The sequence below is a fragment of the Cricetulus griseus genome (assembly GCF_003668045.3).
Source record: "Cricetulus griseus strain 17A/GY chromosome 1 unlocalized genomic scaffold, alternate assembly CriGri-PICRH-1.0 chr1_1, whole genome shotgun sequence".
Taxonomy (NCBI): Eukaryota; Metazoa; Chordata; class Mammalia; order Rodentia; family Cricetidae; genus Cricetulus; species Cricetulus griseus.
In genome coordinates this window covers 103,055,956-103,074,431 of record NW_023276807.1, presented here as the reverse complement: position 1 = coordinate 103,074,431, position 18,476 = coordinate 103,055,956, and the positions used below count along the sequence as shown (strand labels likewise).

Below are 18,476 nucleotides of genomic sequence, written 5' to 3'. Positions count from 1 at the left end.
TTTGGCAGAGTTATTATTTTGAGATTCATGCATGTTGATCTTTGTTTCAATACTTTCTTTTTTATTGCTGAGCAGTATTCCATTCAATCTGTGTAGCATAGTTTATGAATTCCTTTATTGACCCATGTAGGATTGTTTCCTTTTAGGGATATAAATTTGTATATTTATGCATGTTCTTTATGTATGTATATATCTGTAATACATATATAATAATACCATAATAGCTGGATTATAGACTAGGTATGTATATGCTGCTTCACTTCCTTTCCCTTTTTGAGAGAAGGTATTGCCATGTCTTAGCTGTAGATCAGGCTGGGTTCCAACTCACAGAGATTCTTTTCCCTCTGTCTCCTGAGTTCTGGTATTAAAAGGTGCCACTTGGATATGCTTCAGTTCATAGGGAGTTATTCCATGCTTGACACTGGGATTTTCCTTTAGTAACCCATGGCTTCTGGAAGCAGCATTATCCATCCATCCATGCCAGCATACTGCCAATCAAACTCTTTTTAATTTTATTATAGTTTAAGAGAAAAACAAAACAGCAGCAAAAAACAACAAAAACAAAAACAAACAAAACAAAACAAAAAAACAGGACAGGCAATTGTAAATCTCAACAGCTGCCCAGGGGAGGAGAATAGAGAAGGGAAAGAAGCCATGCCTTTCCAGAGCCGGGCGGTGGTGGCAAATGCCTTTAGTCCCAGCACTTAGGAGGCAGAGGCAGATAGATCTCTGAGTTCCAGGCCAGCTGGGTCTACAGAGTGAGTTCCAGGACAGCCGGGCTACACAGAGAAACTCTATCTCGAAAAAAAAAAAAAGCCTTGCCATTTGAATTAAGCCTGTGTGGAGTCCAGTTGGTAGACAAGCAGCCACAAGCAGAGAGAGAGATTTAGAGAAAATGTAAGAAAGCCCAAAGTACCAGGGGGAAATGTCGTGACCCAGCATGTCTCAGCCTTAGTCCATGAGGTTCTACCTGAGTGAGGGTGTGTGGACCTGGAAGCTCCGAGCAACCCAACGGCGATAAAGACCAAACACAGGCATCTTGTCATCTTCAGAGAGCTCTCAGTTCCATGTTGTGGAACTAGAGTCATTTCTTTATTAGCCATTTTTTCTGGTGTTTCTTAACCATCCTGCTAATATCACGAGGCAACCATTTCTCTCTTTGTTCCCTCGCTGCTCTGGCTGCTTGCCTCTTAACTCCTAACCTTCTCTCACAAGTTACTCACACCTCAGATCTCTCTGCCCAGGTGCAGGCCTAGTCAGATGCTTAGGTGCATAGATATGCAAATAAGGAGGCATATTACCCTGAGGCCATGGTAAACAAAAGTAGCCCTACTGACATTAACAATGCAATAGCTTTCAGGTGCTCCATGTTTAGTGAGATCTCAAAATATTCCATAGAGGAAACACTTTGGTTCCCCACAGGAAAAAAAGGGGGGAAAGTTATGCCTTTCTGAGTTAAGACTCAACAGAACTTCCTGGCAGATAAAGAGATGTAAGTTATCTCATTAAAGGGCTAATTATTATTGCATGACCCAAGAGACAATCTGTAATCCGTAAGGTCGAGATATCTTTATTGAGGTAAATACCAGCCAAACACAAGCCAGAGCATGCCAGGAGCAGCCAAGCAGCCAGGCCAGAGAGAAGGGGCAGGAGAAGAAGAAACGCTTCCATGTGCTCGAGGTCCCTTAAGAGCCCATGCTTGTCATTCTGACCTCACCTTGACCACACCTTGACAGGCGTGGTCAGGCACACCTGTAACCAGCCTCTAACAGGCATGGCTTACTGTCCCCTACAAATTATTGCTCCTTTCTCTTTAGTATTGCTTAAGATGAATACACACCTTCTGAGGTGGGCTTCCTTGGCAAAGTGTTGACTTGCCCAACTAGATTAATTTACAGGAAGAGGCAATGCATGTTTCCATAGAAAAATAGATTCCATTCTTTCTTGTGACATTTCCTTCTAAAGAGATAACCCTAAAATCATTTAGGAGACAGAATATTGTATAATCCATTTCTTCCATGAAAGTCTAAAGGTCTAGTTCCAAAGCTGTTCACCAGATGGATTATTGTTTGGCCAGAGTGAAACTCCCTTTTTGAATGTCCTTATACTAACGGAACTCCTTTTTTGACCAAGAAAATTTTTATGTGCATGGTTGTTTTGCCTGCCTATATGTCTGTGTTCCACATGCATGCAGTGCCTGTGGAAGCCAGAAGAGGGTGTCAGATCACCTGAGATTGGAGTTACAATTTTAAACTATTCTGTGGGTTGGAAATCAAACCCCCATCCACAGGAAGAACAGCTGTTACAGTTAACTGTGAGCCAGCTGTCTAACTACTGAAACTCCTTTAAACATATGCATTTAATATATAGTACACATACTTCTAAATTAGTTTATGAAGTTCTCATAAGGTTTTTCATGTCTTTAGGTGCCACCTCCCCTATTTCTCCATCCTCATCTACACTTAAGCCCAGGATTTCCCTCATCTACTTTCCTATCACTTACATTCTGCTACCCACATCCATCCTTAAGGCTTCTAACTCCATCATGGACCTCTTCTAACTTTCTGACCTCTACAGACACTCAGATTAAAAACACAAATTCAAAAACTTGAAGCTAGAGTCTGTATGTGAGACAGATCATAGGAAATTTGTCTAGGCTGGGTTACCTCATTTCATATACTTCCAGTTTTATCCATTCCCTATGAACATCATAATTTCATTTTTTTCACAGCTGAGTATTCTCACTTTTTAAAGATCTACCTTCTTTCTTGTCTTCTATATTCAGCCACTTGACTTTGCCCCATAGCTCGGAGACCTATCTTTTACCTTTTTCTTCAATTTATTTCCTGTTTCAGTTTTGTTAGTATGTGTGCTTTATATCACTGTAACAAAATGCCTGATATAAACAATTTAAGAAGAGAAAAGGTTTGACTCATTTCAGAGGATGATAGATGTCCTGGCAGGTTTTTTTATATTTTTTTTATTAATTTATTTTTTACATTCCAATCCCAGTTCCCCCTCCCTCCTCTCCTCCTGCTCCCCCCACTCCTTCCACTCCAATCTGCTCCACAGAAAGGGTAAGGCCTCCCCTAGGAAGTCTACTAAGTCTGTCCCATCATCTAGTTGAGGCAGGACCAAGGCACCTCTTCACCCCCCAACACCTCTGTGTCTAGGCTGGGCAAGGTATCTCTCCATATAGAATGGGCTCCACTAAGTCATTTTGTGCAACTGAGAAGATGCCTCCATAAAAGTGGGCTATAAGCAAATCTGTAGTGCATTTTCTTAATTAATGATTGATGTGGGAGGGTCCACTTCACTGTGGGTGGTGCTGTCATTGGGTAGATAGTTCTGGGATGGATAAAAAGAGCTGTCTGAATAAGCCATGGAAAACAAGCGAGGAAGCACTGCTCCTCTATGGCCTCTGCTCCAGTTTCCTGTCATGAGTTTCTGCCCTGACTTCCTTGACAGTGGACTGTGATGTGGAAATGTAAACAAAATTAATCCCTTCTTTCCCAAGTTGCTTTTTGTCATAGAGTTTTATCACAGCAATAGAAACCCTAGCAAAGACAATTTACATGGATGGGCAGTAGATGTTTTCATTTTTTTAAAAAGTTCATATCTTTCTGATTTTGTTTTTATGGTTGTCTGGACAATCCAAAGAAGTGTTCCAACTAAAGCTAATTATTTTTTACCCCCAAGGAAAACCTTTTTAAAATATTCTTCTAAAGGTCTATAAATTCTAGGCTTTTCACAAATAGCTGCTATAAACATGTACAATTCCTGTCTCTGTATGGCCACTGAACCCTGTTCTCTAATCCTTTGGATGGCTATCTACAGGTGGTGGTAATTTCTTCACATGTGTGCAAGTATCAGCTCTCTGTTGAATACTTAGCTTGGTGCTGGACTCAAAAAGTGATGTTTTTTTTTAAATTATCTTTTTTCATTGTGGGAACCAATTTTCTTTCAATTGTATATGTCCCAAGTGGGAGTAGAAACTCATGGCTAGTACATTTTAATCTGTCTAAAATTCTATCTTATCTTCTTCTGCTTTGAAATGGTTTGTCAATCATTCTTCACTCTGTCAGAATCAGTCTTCTGTCCTTGGGTTCTCCCTGGTCATGGTGCTTATGGCACTGGGTTTCCTGAGCCCTCATATGTGTTTTTCTCTTGCTAGGTCATAAATTCCATGTGAATAGCCTTTTCAGCCTACTTTTCTGTTTATGGAATGTGTTACCTGCTCTTGTTGTTCTGGCTTGGGGTCATCCCTAGGATTTCAGTGTGATAAAAACAAGGCCACGTCTCTTCCCCACCTGAAGCAGGAGCCATGAGGTTTTTGGTTTTCATCTAAATTCTTCTTTTCCCCCAACTTGGGCCTCAGGGCTCAGACCTTTTGGTCCCTTTTCATAAGTCCTGTTCGGAACCACTATTTTTTCCACAAAGGCCTTCTCATGGGAGGAGCTGAGGAGCTGAGGACCTTTGCTCTCACTGTGTTTGCCAGGAGCCACATTATTCCATCCAATACTTCTTATCACACATGGCTTAGATGTCCCGTCTAGTGTTTCTACATCATCAGGGCCAGTTTTTGTCAATGTCCTTATTTCACTGTAGTATTACTCGTGATGCTGGCTCAGAATTTACCAATGTTACAAAACTCAAAATTTCTGACCTTTCACATTGTGCTTTTCTTTAGTGTTCTGAGTTCTTGGTTTTTTCTGGTTTTTTGAAAGGCTACACCTGAACTAATTGGGAATATTAACATGCAGGCATTATTTTTGCTTTAATTTTTTTGTGAGTACTTTTTCTTCCCTAGTGTTCTTTACTTTTCTGACTATCTTCAGTGTCCCACCAGCATATTTGTACAGTTTTTAGAACCTGGCTAGGTCATTATTGAATCACCTTTGATATGCATTCCAGCCACTGCTCCTGTTACCTTGTTACTTCTCTGCCCCAAATCATGAACATGTCCTCCAGGCTAGTCTTCTTTCCCAGCCAGTGATTCTATTTCCGCTGAAGATACCTGACCTCAGAAAGCTTTGTTTCATGTCCCATCCCAGTTATCTGGTCCCCTTTTTTCCTATATACAAAGACTGAAGGCTGCTATAGTTAAGTATGTCACTCAGTTTAAGAGCTTAAATGTTACTTGGTGGCACTGAAATCCTGTTTATCTTTTCTCAGATCTCTTCTTCCCAAGTCAGTGTCCTTTTCTGTCCCAAATGTAGTGTTTATTGTCCCATATATATTGCCCTAAATGGTAGTGTGCTGGTTAACCACACTAGTAATAACCTCAGAGTATCCAAAATGCATCAGTGTCATATTAAGGAAAAAAAATCAAAGCACTTTCCCTTGGAATAGTTTTATCAAGAACAAGCCCGGATTTGAATTCTCTATTTCTCTCCCTGTGTCTTTTGTCATCTCTCTGTAGCATTTTGCTTGTGGCCTGTCTATAATCTGTCTGCTTTATGAGTCTGAATCTGTGCCTGCCTGAATGTTGTCTTGTCTTCTCTGTCCCTGTCCCTGTTCCTGTTTGTATTCCTCGAAAAGGCCTTTATTCTGTATTTATTGAACAGCACAGAGAGCATTATATGGAGGAGGAATGAGAGATACTTTACAGAAATCTTAAAGTTTTATAAGGAATGAAACATTACTGACTCCTGCTGATCACAACTGACACCCATAACAAACAGTACTGCAAACAGACTTATCAAACTATATTCATGTCACTTCTAACATTTATGATGGATACTTTTAAAAGTTTCACTCAGGCCAAGTAGTACACCTTTAATCCCAGTACTTGGGAAGCAGAGGCATATGGATTTTAGTGAGTTTGAGGCCAGCCTGGTCTACATAGTGATTTTCAGAATAGCCAAGACTATGTAGAGAAGCCCTGTCTTGAAAAACAAAACAAAACAAAAAAAGGTTACATTCATTATATTTGCTGTTTTTAACATGTATTACTGTATTAGGATAGTCAGGGCTACACAGGGAAACCCTGTCTCCAAAATAAAAACCACCAAACAAACAAACAAAAAAAAGATGACAGCTTTATGCATTGACTTAGGTTATAAGAATTGATTGCATGAAAATTCCAAGGCAAGTAAGACTGGTTGTTATATTTTTGTCTTAAAAGTGGCTTAAGCTGGGTGGTGGTGGTGGTGGTGGTGGTGGTGGTGGTGGTGGTGATATACACCTTTAATCCCAGCACTTGGGAGGCAGAGGCAGGCGGATCTCTGTGAGTTTGAGGCCAGCCTGGTCTATAAAAGCTAGTTCCAGGACAGCCTCCAAAGCCACAGAGAAACCCTGTCTCAAAAAAAAAAAAAAAAAAAAAAAAAGGTGGGTTAAACCAACAGGCTATGCCAGGCAAGGTGGCACACACCTTTAGTCCCGGTACTCTGGAGGCATAGGCAGGTGGATCTCAGTGAGTTCAAGGCCAGCCTGGTCTACAGAGTGAGTTCCAGGGCTACACAGAGAGACCCTGTCTCAAAAAACTAAAACAACAACAACAACAAAAAACCAACAACCCAACAGACTTAGTACATAGTAGTAAGATGTCAGTTTCAGGTCCTAAGTGACCCCAGGGTGTACTATTAACTTTGTGAAGTCCAGCAAAAGTTAGACTCTCTTATAATGTAAGAGATTATTTTCATAATCACCACATAAAACATGGGGCATTTGTTTTGATAGTATAAATTTTATATGAATAAAATTTTATGCAAATAGTAGCTGATAATACTTATCCTCACACTACTAGTTATTTTCTTTTTCTTTTTTTGGGGGGGGGTGGTTCAAGACGGGGTTTCTCTGTGGCTTTGGAGGCTGTCCTGGAACTAGCTCTTGTAGACCAGGCTGGTCTCGAACTCACAGAGAACCTCCTGCCTCTGCCATCCAAGTACTGGGATTAAAGGCATGTGCCACCATCGCCAAGCCTAGCTGTTTTCTTTTAGCATTGTTTTTAACGTTTATCCTTAACAGAAGCAGCTCTGGTTCATTCTTCTTGGTGGCTATACTGTATGTCATTATACAAATACAATAGATTATTTCCAGACTTTAACTTTTAAAACAGTGATGAGGGGCTAGGAAGATAACTCAGTAGGTAAAGTGCTTGCTTTGCAAGCACAAGAACTCAAGTGTGGTGATATATGCTTGTAATTCCAACACTGGGAGGCAGAGGCATATGGGGACTTGCTAACCAAGCCTGTCTAGCCTACTTGACAAGTTCCAGGCCAGTGAGAGATCTTCTCTCTCTCAAAAAATAAATTAAGTAAGTTAAATAAAAAGGTAAACAACACCTAAAGAACATCACCCAAGGTTATCCTCTGGCCTCTACACACACACACACACACACACAACACACACACACACACACACACACACACACCTGCACACACACATGCACCTGCAAACACACACACAGGATAGATAGATGATAGATAGATCATGAATAAATAAATACAGTGCTGAGTGGGAAATGTAGCATTTTAATGAATATTCTTTAACCTGTACAAAGGTTTTCTTACCATTGTTGTCTGACCATTTCTGGGTGTGTTAATGCACAAGTTTCATAGTGTCTAAATGGTGTCCCAGTTCTCATATACAGTGTGGACAGGATATCAAACTCATAAGCAAGCTCAAGTGATCCTCCCTCCTCATCTCTCCATGCAGTTGGGACTGCAAGTGTATACCACAATATCTGACTTGCTTGTGTCGTTTAAGAAATCTTTCCTTGCATGGCAATTATAAAGATGTTCAAATTCTGTATTTTGCAATGTGTCTTTAATCTTACTGAAACCTATTTTTATATATGTGTGAGGGTAGGGAATTGATTATTCTCCATCTGGATAATTGCTATAACTATTGCTATCTTGACAACTCACTTTGTAATCCTTCTTCATATAGGAGTGCTGATATGCATAGCCTGATTCTAGGCTCTTGGTTCTATATTGTTGGTGTATTGGTCTCTTTTGACTCTTGACTTTTGTACAGTCTCATTGAAGAATTTATCCCTGTGCGTCCTTCATGAACCCCTGACTCAGCATTGTCATCCTTCCCCCAGTTATCACTTTCACTCTCAGCATTTTAGCCCCCGAAGTGGGCATGCTGTTTGTCAGATGTCACAAATGTCACTGAAGGAAAGAGTAGAATTGGGTACTTGGGTCTTAAATTTAAGGTGGTAAGTATTGCTGATATCTCATTGTAGGGAAGAATATTTAGTATTGGCTCTTCTAGCTCATACTCATTATTAAAGAAGCTTCCTCCAGCAGCTTATGTTTTACATCAGTGTTAGTTATTTGGAGATTGAATGCAGGAAGAGCTAGCATTTTTCACTATAGTTCTCACATGGCAGGATTCTGATAATGCATTGAATGAATTCTAGTTAAAAGTCCTAAGAATATTTTTGACAGCTAATATATATTTTATAGAAGACCCTTTTACAACTTTAAGAAATTAAACAATTTTCAAAACAATATAGTTAAAATACTTAATGTTTTGACAGTTGTGGACAGTTTAATCACCACTTGAAAATCTGAACATGACAGTTTTCATCTGAAGGACATTTGGATTCTTTCCAATTTTTAGCAGTCACAGATAAATCTACTATAAACATCAACATAATAAATAAATATTATGTTAGCTTACATCTCGGTTTCTCTGAGATAAGTGCCTATAACTTCAATTGTTTGATCAAGTGTTTAAAATATATGCCTGAACTCTGTATGTTGATACTTTAAAGAAATTTTTATGTGTATGTTCATGAAGGATATTGATCTGTGTCTGGTTTTGGTATCAAGGTAATACTAGTATTATAAAATGAATTGGAAAGTATTCTTTCCTCTTAGATTTTCTGGACAATATTGTGTGAAATTGTAACTCTAAATATTTGGTAGACTCCTCTGATGAAATACCCTTGGCTTAGGGTCAATATCCTTGTTACAGTTTATCTTTTACATGTATGCATATATGTATGTATGTACATGTGTGTATGTATATATACATTCTTTTAAGATAAGATCTCACTATGCAGTCCTGACTGCCCCAGAAGTCACTATGTAAACTGGGAAGACTTCAAAATTACAGAGATCTACCTGCCTCTGCCTCCTGAGGGCAAGTACCAATAGGTCTGGCCTTTAACAGGGATTTTCTTGTTATCCTTTTCGTTTTTTTTTTTTTTTTTTTACATTTATATACATTGGTGTTTTGCCTGCATGCATGTCTGTGTGAGGGTGTGAGATTCCCCTGGAATAGGTGTTACAGACAGTTGTAAACTGCCATATGGGTGCTGGGAATTGAACCTGGGTCCTCTGAAAGATCAGCCAGTGATCTTAACTGCTGACCTATCACTCCAGCCGCTTTTGTTATCTATTTCATAGTGTGTTTTTGTCCAGGTTGTGAAATGCATGCATGATGTTGCTGACAGTATTTTCTGTGCACTCATCCACCTTCAATATTGGTCTTTTCTTCCTTCTCTCCTTTTTCTTTGTCAATCTAATGAGAGTTTTCATAATTTTAGTTATCTTTTCAAATAACCAAGTACTTGTTCCATTGATTGCCCCCCCCCATTTCCAGTTGGTTGGTTTCTATTCCTTATTATTTCTATTCTTCTACTTGATTTGGGTTTATTTCTCTCTCCTAATTTCTTGAGCTTATATTATTGCTGAAGACTTTCTTCTCTCTTTTCTCTATGTCTGATTTATTTTAGTGCTGTGAACTTCCCACTTAGTGCTGCTATAGCTACATTCGATACATTATATTTTGTCAAAGAAAAAAATGGATCGAGTAGAGTTAAACAAACTAGTAAGACTTTTTTTTTTCTGAGACAGGGTTTCTCTGTATTGCTTTGGACCCTGTCCTGGAACTTGCTCTGTAGACCAGGAAGACCTCGAACTCACAGAGATCCACCTGTCTCTGCCTCCCAAGTGCTGGGACTAAAGGTGTGCACCACCAACACCTGGCAAACCAGGAAAATTTCATCCAAGATTATTGCAATAGGATAGGGAAGCAGAGTTCAACTCCAAATGCAGTAGGGGTGGGTAGGGACTTAGTACTTACAGGCAGGATGAAGGGCCAGTGCATAGAAAATTACAAAGAGGAGCTTTGATAGGTGGAGGATCCTAACTAAAGTCAGCCACAAATCTTTTCCTTGGTGATGACAGGAAAAAATGCTGTTTGTCTCAAAATTATCTGTCTTGCAGGGCTGCAAGTAGCAATAGTCTTTGGTTAGAAATTTATTGTGTGTTTATTAGTTTGGTTTTTGTCTGCGGCTATTGGCTTCTCCAACACCCAATCTGAGACACATTAGGCACAGAAAAATTGTGAAGCTCAGTTCTGTCTAATTCTTGGTAGTTCCTGACCATTCTTCTTTCTACCCAACTTTCAGAGCCCTTTTCTTTCTTGTATGCATAGTGCCCAGGGTTTTAGTTGTGCCTAATGAGAGGAACAGGGAAAATATGTTTACGCCACTTTCCTGGAAACAGAAGCAACTTTAACTGAACAAAATACTTGATAGCACAAAGATGGTTTTGAAATACCATCTGATATGTATTCATTCCTGCCCTCTTGCTATTGAGAGGCTGCCAGCCTTTGGGGCTGAGGCCTCTATCTCTCCACAGAGAGAGGAGATACCATTGAGAATAAATGAGTCCTGCTCAGTTCTGGCTCTCAGTTAGAACTTGAGAGAGAGCACAGCAGAAAGAACATCAGGCTCTAGAGACATAAAAGTGTTTTACTCTGTATTTTTAAGTCTGCAGCACCCAGACTCAGCCTGGCATTTGTCAGTTTAACATAATAAGGACACACTGGGAGCTGCAGTACCTACTTTTGGGAAGGAGTCATAACAGCTCCTTTGGACTTGGGAGAGGTGCTGAGAGGGAGGGGACAACAGAATTTAGAGTTGAGCTGGGTGGCAGAGGGAAGGAGAACTCTGAATAGGTCCTAGCCCTGCCCCTTTGTGTTAAAATCCAGTGTGTAAAAAAATAATTAAATAATCTAGTGTGAGGGAAACAGACAGAGGAGAGCATAGAACATACTATCTGTGGGTTTGGGACTCTGTCCCAACCCCTAAGTTTAGAGGAGCAATCTTTCCAGCAGCACCAAATTAACACTTAGTGTGTGTTTTGCAAGTGAGTCCTATAGTTGCTCTTCTGCACAGTCTACATGAGATCAGTATGTTCCTGGGTCCTGCATGCCTCTAGTGTAGAAATGAAGGCCCCTACATCTTCCACTCTGTCTGCACCCTGGAAGGGAGCTATGACTAGTGCAGTCTAAGGCTGACTCCAAAAGAAAAACACAGCTGAGTTTCAGAACACAGTGGTATCACCAGATTAAATACAGGCCCTCCGAACTGACACTCAAGTTCAACTGACCTGGTTCGGTCCTGTGCTGGTTTCCCAGCAGTCGGACTGGGGTCCATGAGCTCCCACTTGCTCAGGTCAGCTGTTTCTTTGGGTTTCCTACCTTATCAGCCCTCCACAAAATTGTGAAACATGATGAGAAACTGATAGCCAGGAGGACTCTAAGGAGACACAATGACTAAGTATCATGCATGAAAGAGATTATATTTTTTTAAAAAATCAGTGAGAACAAAGCACAGAGCTTAGAGGATGGTAATATCCCTTGTCAGTTTAGTTGTGGCAGATTTTAAGATGCTCACTGGATGAAACTGGACATGTGACAACTTTTCTGTCTTCACAACTTTGCTCTAAAACAAAAAGGTTATTTTTCTTTAAAAGCCACTCCACACAATAGACAATTCCATGGATGTTTCTGGTCTTTATAAAAAGAACACGTCTTTATTTTAGGAGCTGATTTATTTAGTTTTACTAGCTCTGCTCTGTGGACATACTGGGGACACTTCATAGAAGCAATTCTGGTTGAAATGCTTGTCCTTGTTCAGTGATTTTATATTCCTCTAGCATTAATTGGTGGGTACAACATTTCTCTGGCTTATGCTCATAGCTGACACTATGTGACTGCTCTTGTCTTGCCCTGTCAGCTGTAAAGGCACTGATTACTGGCAAAGTCCTCTGCTAAAGTGGATCCCTAACTCCCATTCATGCCTCAACAAGTCATATTGGACAGAATAGCCATTGCAAGATATCAAAAACCAAGGCACTGTTCAACTCAGCAGTAATGGAAAAGGAAAAGCTAAAATCTTGTCTTCCAGGAAAGAAAAGAAGTTCCTTCTCAGGTTGACAATCTTCTATGTGACCAAAGGACAAGGTGTATATTTTAACTTTTCTTGGGATGGTTAAAACGGACTATGTAAACTAAATATTTGGACTGGGCAGTGGTGGTACACGCCTTTAATCCCAGCACTGAGAGGCTGAGGAGGAGGATCTCCGTGAGTTTGAGATCAGCTTGGTCTACAAGAGCTAGTTCCAGGACAGCCTCCAAAGCCACAGAGAAACCCTGTCTCGAACCTCCCCTCCCCCCCAGAAATTAAATATTTGGTGAATTTTCTATCATGCTATTATTTGATATACTGTAAAAACAAAATCTTCCTCTGTAATTCATTTAACCACAATAAACTTAAATTTCCTACTTTCTTTTGACTAATAGAAAACCCATGCATTCCCTTTATTTTGGTAAGACAGCTGTCTTTAAAACTAACATGCTGTGTTCTATGGAACATAACGTTAGAGCCTGAGCACCTATTTGCTGGTTGTTCTTGACTATGCAGAACCTTCCAGGAACTGTCAGCTGTGTATGTTAACTGCAGTTGGCTTGATGCTGGTCTGACTCTGATAGATGGGGAACACAGGCCTATTTTATAAAGCTTTAGACACTGAAATTACTCTGAATGAGTAAGCTTTGTACATGCTACTTACTGTGTTGAGAAAAACAATCCCCCTTTCCTAGTTAGTTGAGAATTTCAGACTATGTTTGGTACATTGTTAGTCTGAATGAATGTTGGATTTTGTCATTGTCCTTTTTTGCTCTAATATGATCTTACTGTCTTAAAGCCCTTTACTCCATAAATACTATGTGTTAATTGTTTTGGACTTTTTTCAAGATGGGGTTTCTCTGTGTGACCCTGGGTGTCCTGGAACTTGTTCTAGACTAGTCTGTCCTTGAACTCACTGAGATCCACCTGCCTCTGCCTCCCGAGTGCTGGGATTAAAGGTGTGTGCCACCACCGGCTTTGTTAAGAATTTGTTAAGAATTATTGCTCCTATGTTTAAGAATGTTGGTTGGCATTTTCTTTATTCTGCTGCCTGGTTTTAGTAACCAGGGTGTCACTGATTTCATATGATAAGCTCCTGACTTTTCTATTCTGGAAGCGCCTTTTATGCTAGGATGTTTTTTTGTTTGTTTTATGGGTTTACTTTAGTAATTTATATTTTGTGTCTATGTGATTTGCAAACAAAATTCCAATGTAAGGTTTTCTTTGCATTACTTTGAATCAAATGTTATCTTAATTAAGTAATGTTTTTGTTTATTCTTTGAAAAAATCATGCATGTATATAAAATATGTTAATTGTATCCGCATCCCACTTTACCAATCCAAATTCTCCTAGGACCTTCCAACATCTCCTTTCCAATTTTATGCCTCTTCTTAATTTTATTTTTAATCCACTGAGTCCAATTAGTACTGCCCAAAGGTTCATGGATATGTGGTCATCCACTGTGGCATGAATAACCTACCAATGGCCACTCTCTTCTCTGCATCAGCCATCAACTTCAATTAGCTCCTCAGCTAGAACTGAGGCGTTTCAGTGGTGTCTCCCCTATCAATGTTAGAAATTTTAGCTGGTTTGATCTTGTGCAGGTCTCAGTAACCTCTTAGGGAAGTAACCTCATAGCTGCAATTTTTTGGCTTGTTTTTCGAGACTGTTTCTTTGGTAACTTTGGCTGTCCTAGAACTAGCTCCATAGACCAAGCTGGTCTGAAACTCACAGAAATCCACCTGCCTCTGTCTCCTTAGTGCTGGGATTAAAGGCATGTGCCACCACCCCCAGCTCAGGCTGGAATTTTAACTGGCTTGATCTCATGCAGGTCTTGTGCAGGTAATCATGAATGTTGTGAATTCATATGTGCAAGGAAGATGAAATACTTGCCCCATACCTCTTGTGTTTCTGTGAGACCTAAAAGATGGATTTTAATGATCAGCATCTAGCACAGTATAATTCATCATAGCTAGTCAGTTGGTCACAACCAACTAGTATCCAGAAAATTCCGTTACCAGACAAAGTAGCCTGTTGTTCACTGTACTACCAAGCATAGGAAGGTACAAGGACATAAATTTTCATGATCTGAACAGGAGAAACAGGATGGAATATGTCTGCTATCTATTATTATCATCATCTACTATCATTACCCTGGTAATAGTGGAAAGCAAAGGCACTCAAGAAAATCCCTTGAGGGTTTGTAAGTGATAACACCACTATTACATAAGATAAGACTGAGGCAGGTACCAAATACCAGGAGCAGGGGAGGGGCTGCAACAAAGCTGAGTCCAGAACTTTCATTTTAAAGTATAGTGGAGATTTTGTTTTCTTGTGCCTTTAGACAGTACAAGAGATGAAACCTTGAGCTTTGTACATGATAATTAAGTGCTGCATTCCAGCTTCAAGAGTGCTTTTCAATTAAAGTATAATGTACAGATTTCCAAGAAAGTTCATAATCTAGGCTACTGTCAAATCACTGTATGTATCACAGGCTCACATAGGCCAGAATCAAGGCTGTTTTCACACTTGCTGATTGTGATTAGTGGTGTCTCCATTGAAACTTTCACATTAGGCAGTTGTGTTGTATGTTAATATGCTTTAGGCATGGCATATTGGAATTATGTTTTTAATGAATACTCTTGAATGGTACAGATTAAGTTAAGAGTACTTATTTCAACTAAAGCTATTATCTTATTAACAGAATATCCAAGGTATTTCCAAGCACCCAATTCAGATTTCTAAACCTCGGAATTTTAAAGGTAACACATTACTTTCTGTCTTGCTAAAATCTTGGGAGCATTTCTTAAAACCCAGTAGTGTTTATAATTACTTTCTTACAATGTAACTACTATACTTTCCTGAAGTGCTTCTCTGTGTTTGCATGACTAGTATTTAAACCTACAATGAAAAAAATAAAAGCAGCTGAAGTGATATAGTACCTCCCTTTTAGCAGTTTTATGCATTAAAATAGATGGTAATTATACCAGAGAAATATCTCCCTTCCCACCATCCTTCCCCCCCACCAACTTCCCAATAAAGAACAAACAAAAGCACACACAAAAGCACTGACTTTTAATAAAATCTAAAGTTTTCTGGAGATGTTTATAAAAGCATATAAAAAATCTTTCTTTTAAGCTATCGCACTGTAGTGCTGATGGTCGTATTTCTTAAAAAGGAAAATTTCTAATTTGGTAAAGGGTGCTAGGATGTCCACTCCCCGATAACCTGTGACCATGGCAGTGCTGCTGCTTTGTTGTGGGCATTGACCAAGGAGGCACAATAATACCACTAAAGCCAAAGTGCTCCTTTCTAAATACACACAGTCACCTTGAGCAAGGACAAAAGAACCACAGCACCTGTGTCTGGGCTCAATGGGAACCACATGGCTACATGGCCTATACATAGGTCTTCCAATCAGGCTCTGTCTCCAGCGCTTTCCTAAAGTGGTTTTGGGTATCAATGTCTGACTTTTTCCTTTATCATAATTCTAGACAGAACAGAAAATTTTAATAATAGAAAATTTTGTTATCTTACAGTATTTAGTGTATTTATTTTTAATTGTATTAATAGAAAGTGACAAAATTAAAATCTAGACTTTTATTTGTGTATGATATTAAAATAACTCTGTATGAAAAACTGCTGCAAGTCATCTGACAGTAAAACTCACCACATGCTTTTTAAATGGCAATTCAGGTAAAGAAGAGGAGACGGTCACAATCTCCCCAAGAACTCTGTTTGTTTCCTCTGAAGGCCACACCTTCCTGGCAGCAGGTATATGCATAGGATGATGGGGGGATGTCACTGTCACTATACCTTACTTTGTGCATTTTCATGTAGTTCATATATTTACTAACTAAGTAATGCAAAGATACATACATTATATAGAACTCATTCTTGCAAATAAACCCTAAAGCAAACACTTACATGAAGCAAAGATTTCTTATACACATTAAATAATAACAGATCTTTGGCTTTCAGGGTCCCCTCATTTTGCTGGCATAATTCATTCAGTCTGCTTCCTCCTCTTTTGTCCTCCCCCCTTCCCCCTCCTTTCTGACTCAAGCAGCCCTGCTAACCACTGTGTCCCTCTACCTCAAGCCCCCACAGCTCTTCCTTTTTCCCTCTTCTGTCTTTGTTCATTGTAATTTTCTTGAGGACTAGAAAGAAGCAGGGGAGCTGACCACCCTACCATGACACCAGCTTCTCTCATATGCACTACTCTCTACCAAACCATACCTTGATCCAGTTTTTCCATTTCTCATCTGTGACATACCAAATGATTTACTCAGAATGTCTCCTAGAATGTAAGCTCCACGGAGGAAGGGTTCTGTGTCTATATTGTTTACTAACACATCTCAGTGGGATCCTTCATAAAATTGTGGTGAATGTGGTGAATGAACACGCCCATCCTGGAGGCTTTACTGGCCTTGCAAGACAGAGAACAGGTCTGTAGAGTTGCTGGCAGACAAAGAAGCAATAGTCCAAAGGCTAAGGAAGTCTGGTAGATGGGAAGAGATGTGTTGACCTTGAGCCCCATGGGAAGGCAGTCTGAGAGTGGCTTGGGGTGAATCAATGATGGGGGCACCATAGGTGAATTCAAAATTGATGGAGAACTTTGTCTCACAGACTTTTCACAGATTGAATTGCGCATTCTTGCACATTTATCTGGAGATCCAGAGCTTTTGAAGTTATTCCAGGAATCTGAAAATGATGATGTCTTTTCTACCCTGACTTCACAGTGGTAAGATAACAAAAAATAGTATTATCAGATCTGCAGGAATGCTGACATGATTTTTAAAGTCTGAAGTTATTTCAAAGCTATTTTCATGAGAAAGAAGTTAAATTTTTCTCTAGTAGTTAATCATTTTGAAAAGAAGAGTAGACAACTAGAATCTTAAAGCTTCCTAATTATGAAAGAATGAATGACTCGTCCCACTAAAAACAAGTGTAAGGAATGAAAAAATAGTGTGAGTCACAGGAGAAGGAGCTCAGATGCTGGATGTGTGATCTGTGGGACTCCTATTAGAAGGTCATTGTCCTCGCTGTGCCTGCCCTAACTCCTGCCATTCAGAAGGTAGAACATATGGGCCTCAGGTAGCAGTCCCAAACTCTATGGCTCACTCTATGGGAATGCCAGTAGCCAGTGACTTCAGGTTGTGCTGAGGTGTGCCTCTCTACCTTTGGAGTCTACCTATTTTTCTGAACCACTATTCTTGGGTACTAACTTTTTTTCCTCCTAATGGAAGACCAGCTAGCTGCCAATCTCTTTGACAGGTGGAACAACCAGGTATAAGGTTCCAATCTCACACATCTCTCTGATCTAGAATAACAGGGTGTTCCATGGAACCCACTGCAATCATCTGCTATACCTCACTTTCGAAGCAGAATAGTGCTGTCCAGGTAAAGGGAGGTCAACTGGCTCTGCTCCGGTGACGAAAAACTAGAGACTGTAACTGGCTTGAATTATGAGGGGCTCACTTAGACAGATGTCACTGCTAGCACACAGTCAGCATTCTGCTATAAGGAAGAGAAGGAACAGGGTAGCTGCTGGTGAGTGGAAGATCCCTACCTCAACTGTCACTGTCCCCTCTCTGCAACCACAGGAGCCAACTTCTCACCTTAAGCCTCTTCCATCAAACTGTTCCCTTTGACTTCCTCCTTTTCCCTCACCTTCATATCACCATCAAATACTTCTGTCAGGAGCCTTCCAGAAAGGGTGTGTCCCCCATACAAGGTCCTGCACCTGCCTCTCAGGTTCTCATTTCTGTTGTTGTCAACCTGCCCTGAGGCATATGACCATCATGGGACCAGGACTGTACACCTCCAGATTAAACACCAGCTGCTATGGCCCACTTACTGGATTTCTCTAGCCAGTCCTTAACACACTGCTGTCTACTTCACTCAAGCTTCTTTACTTTGCACTCAGGAAGGCCCTTCCTCAAAGCATGCCCTGCACTCAGGACTTCAGGAGCCCTCTTTGACACACCAGCCTGATTTTCCCCAGCTCAGTTGCTCCCTGCCCAATGTACATATGCAGTGCAGCACCAGTTCTGTTCCCTGCTGCACCCTACTAAGCTCTGGGTCTTGAAGCACATCTACTCAGTAAGTGCAGGGTAAGTGGAGAGTGCAGAGTCTAGGCTACCCTATGACTTCACCAAAATACCAGGACTGCAGACTCTTATCTGAGTACTAAAAGTCACGAAACATTTTATGTAAGAGAGCTAAGGTTGGGGGTGAGAATATAGTACTACTGTATGCTAAGCTGAACTTTAGAGTGAATAACTGGAAATTGTGTTTGATGGGGGCAGCAGGGAA

At 40.2% G+C, this 18,476-nt stretch overlaps 1 protein-coding gene across 2 annotated transcripts in view; it reads left to right on the top strand.

The window, feature by feature from the left end:
* Poln (DNA polymerase nu) overlaps positions 1–18,476 on the top strand; it is a 152,961-nt gene that overhangs the window by 74,703 nt on the left and 59,782 nt on the right. For both annotated transcript variants that reach the window (XM_027387184.2, XM_035452435.1), the window contains exons 16-18: positions 14,863–14,920; positions 15,855–15,932; positions 16,788–16,902. In XM_027387184.2, coding sequence (XP_027242985.1) covers positions 14,863–14,920; positions 15,855–15,932; positions 16,788–16,902 — 251 coding nt within the window. The remainder of the gene's footprint in view (positions 1–14,862; positions 14,921–15,854; positions 15,933–16,787; positions 16,903–18,476) is intronic.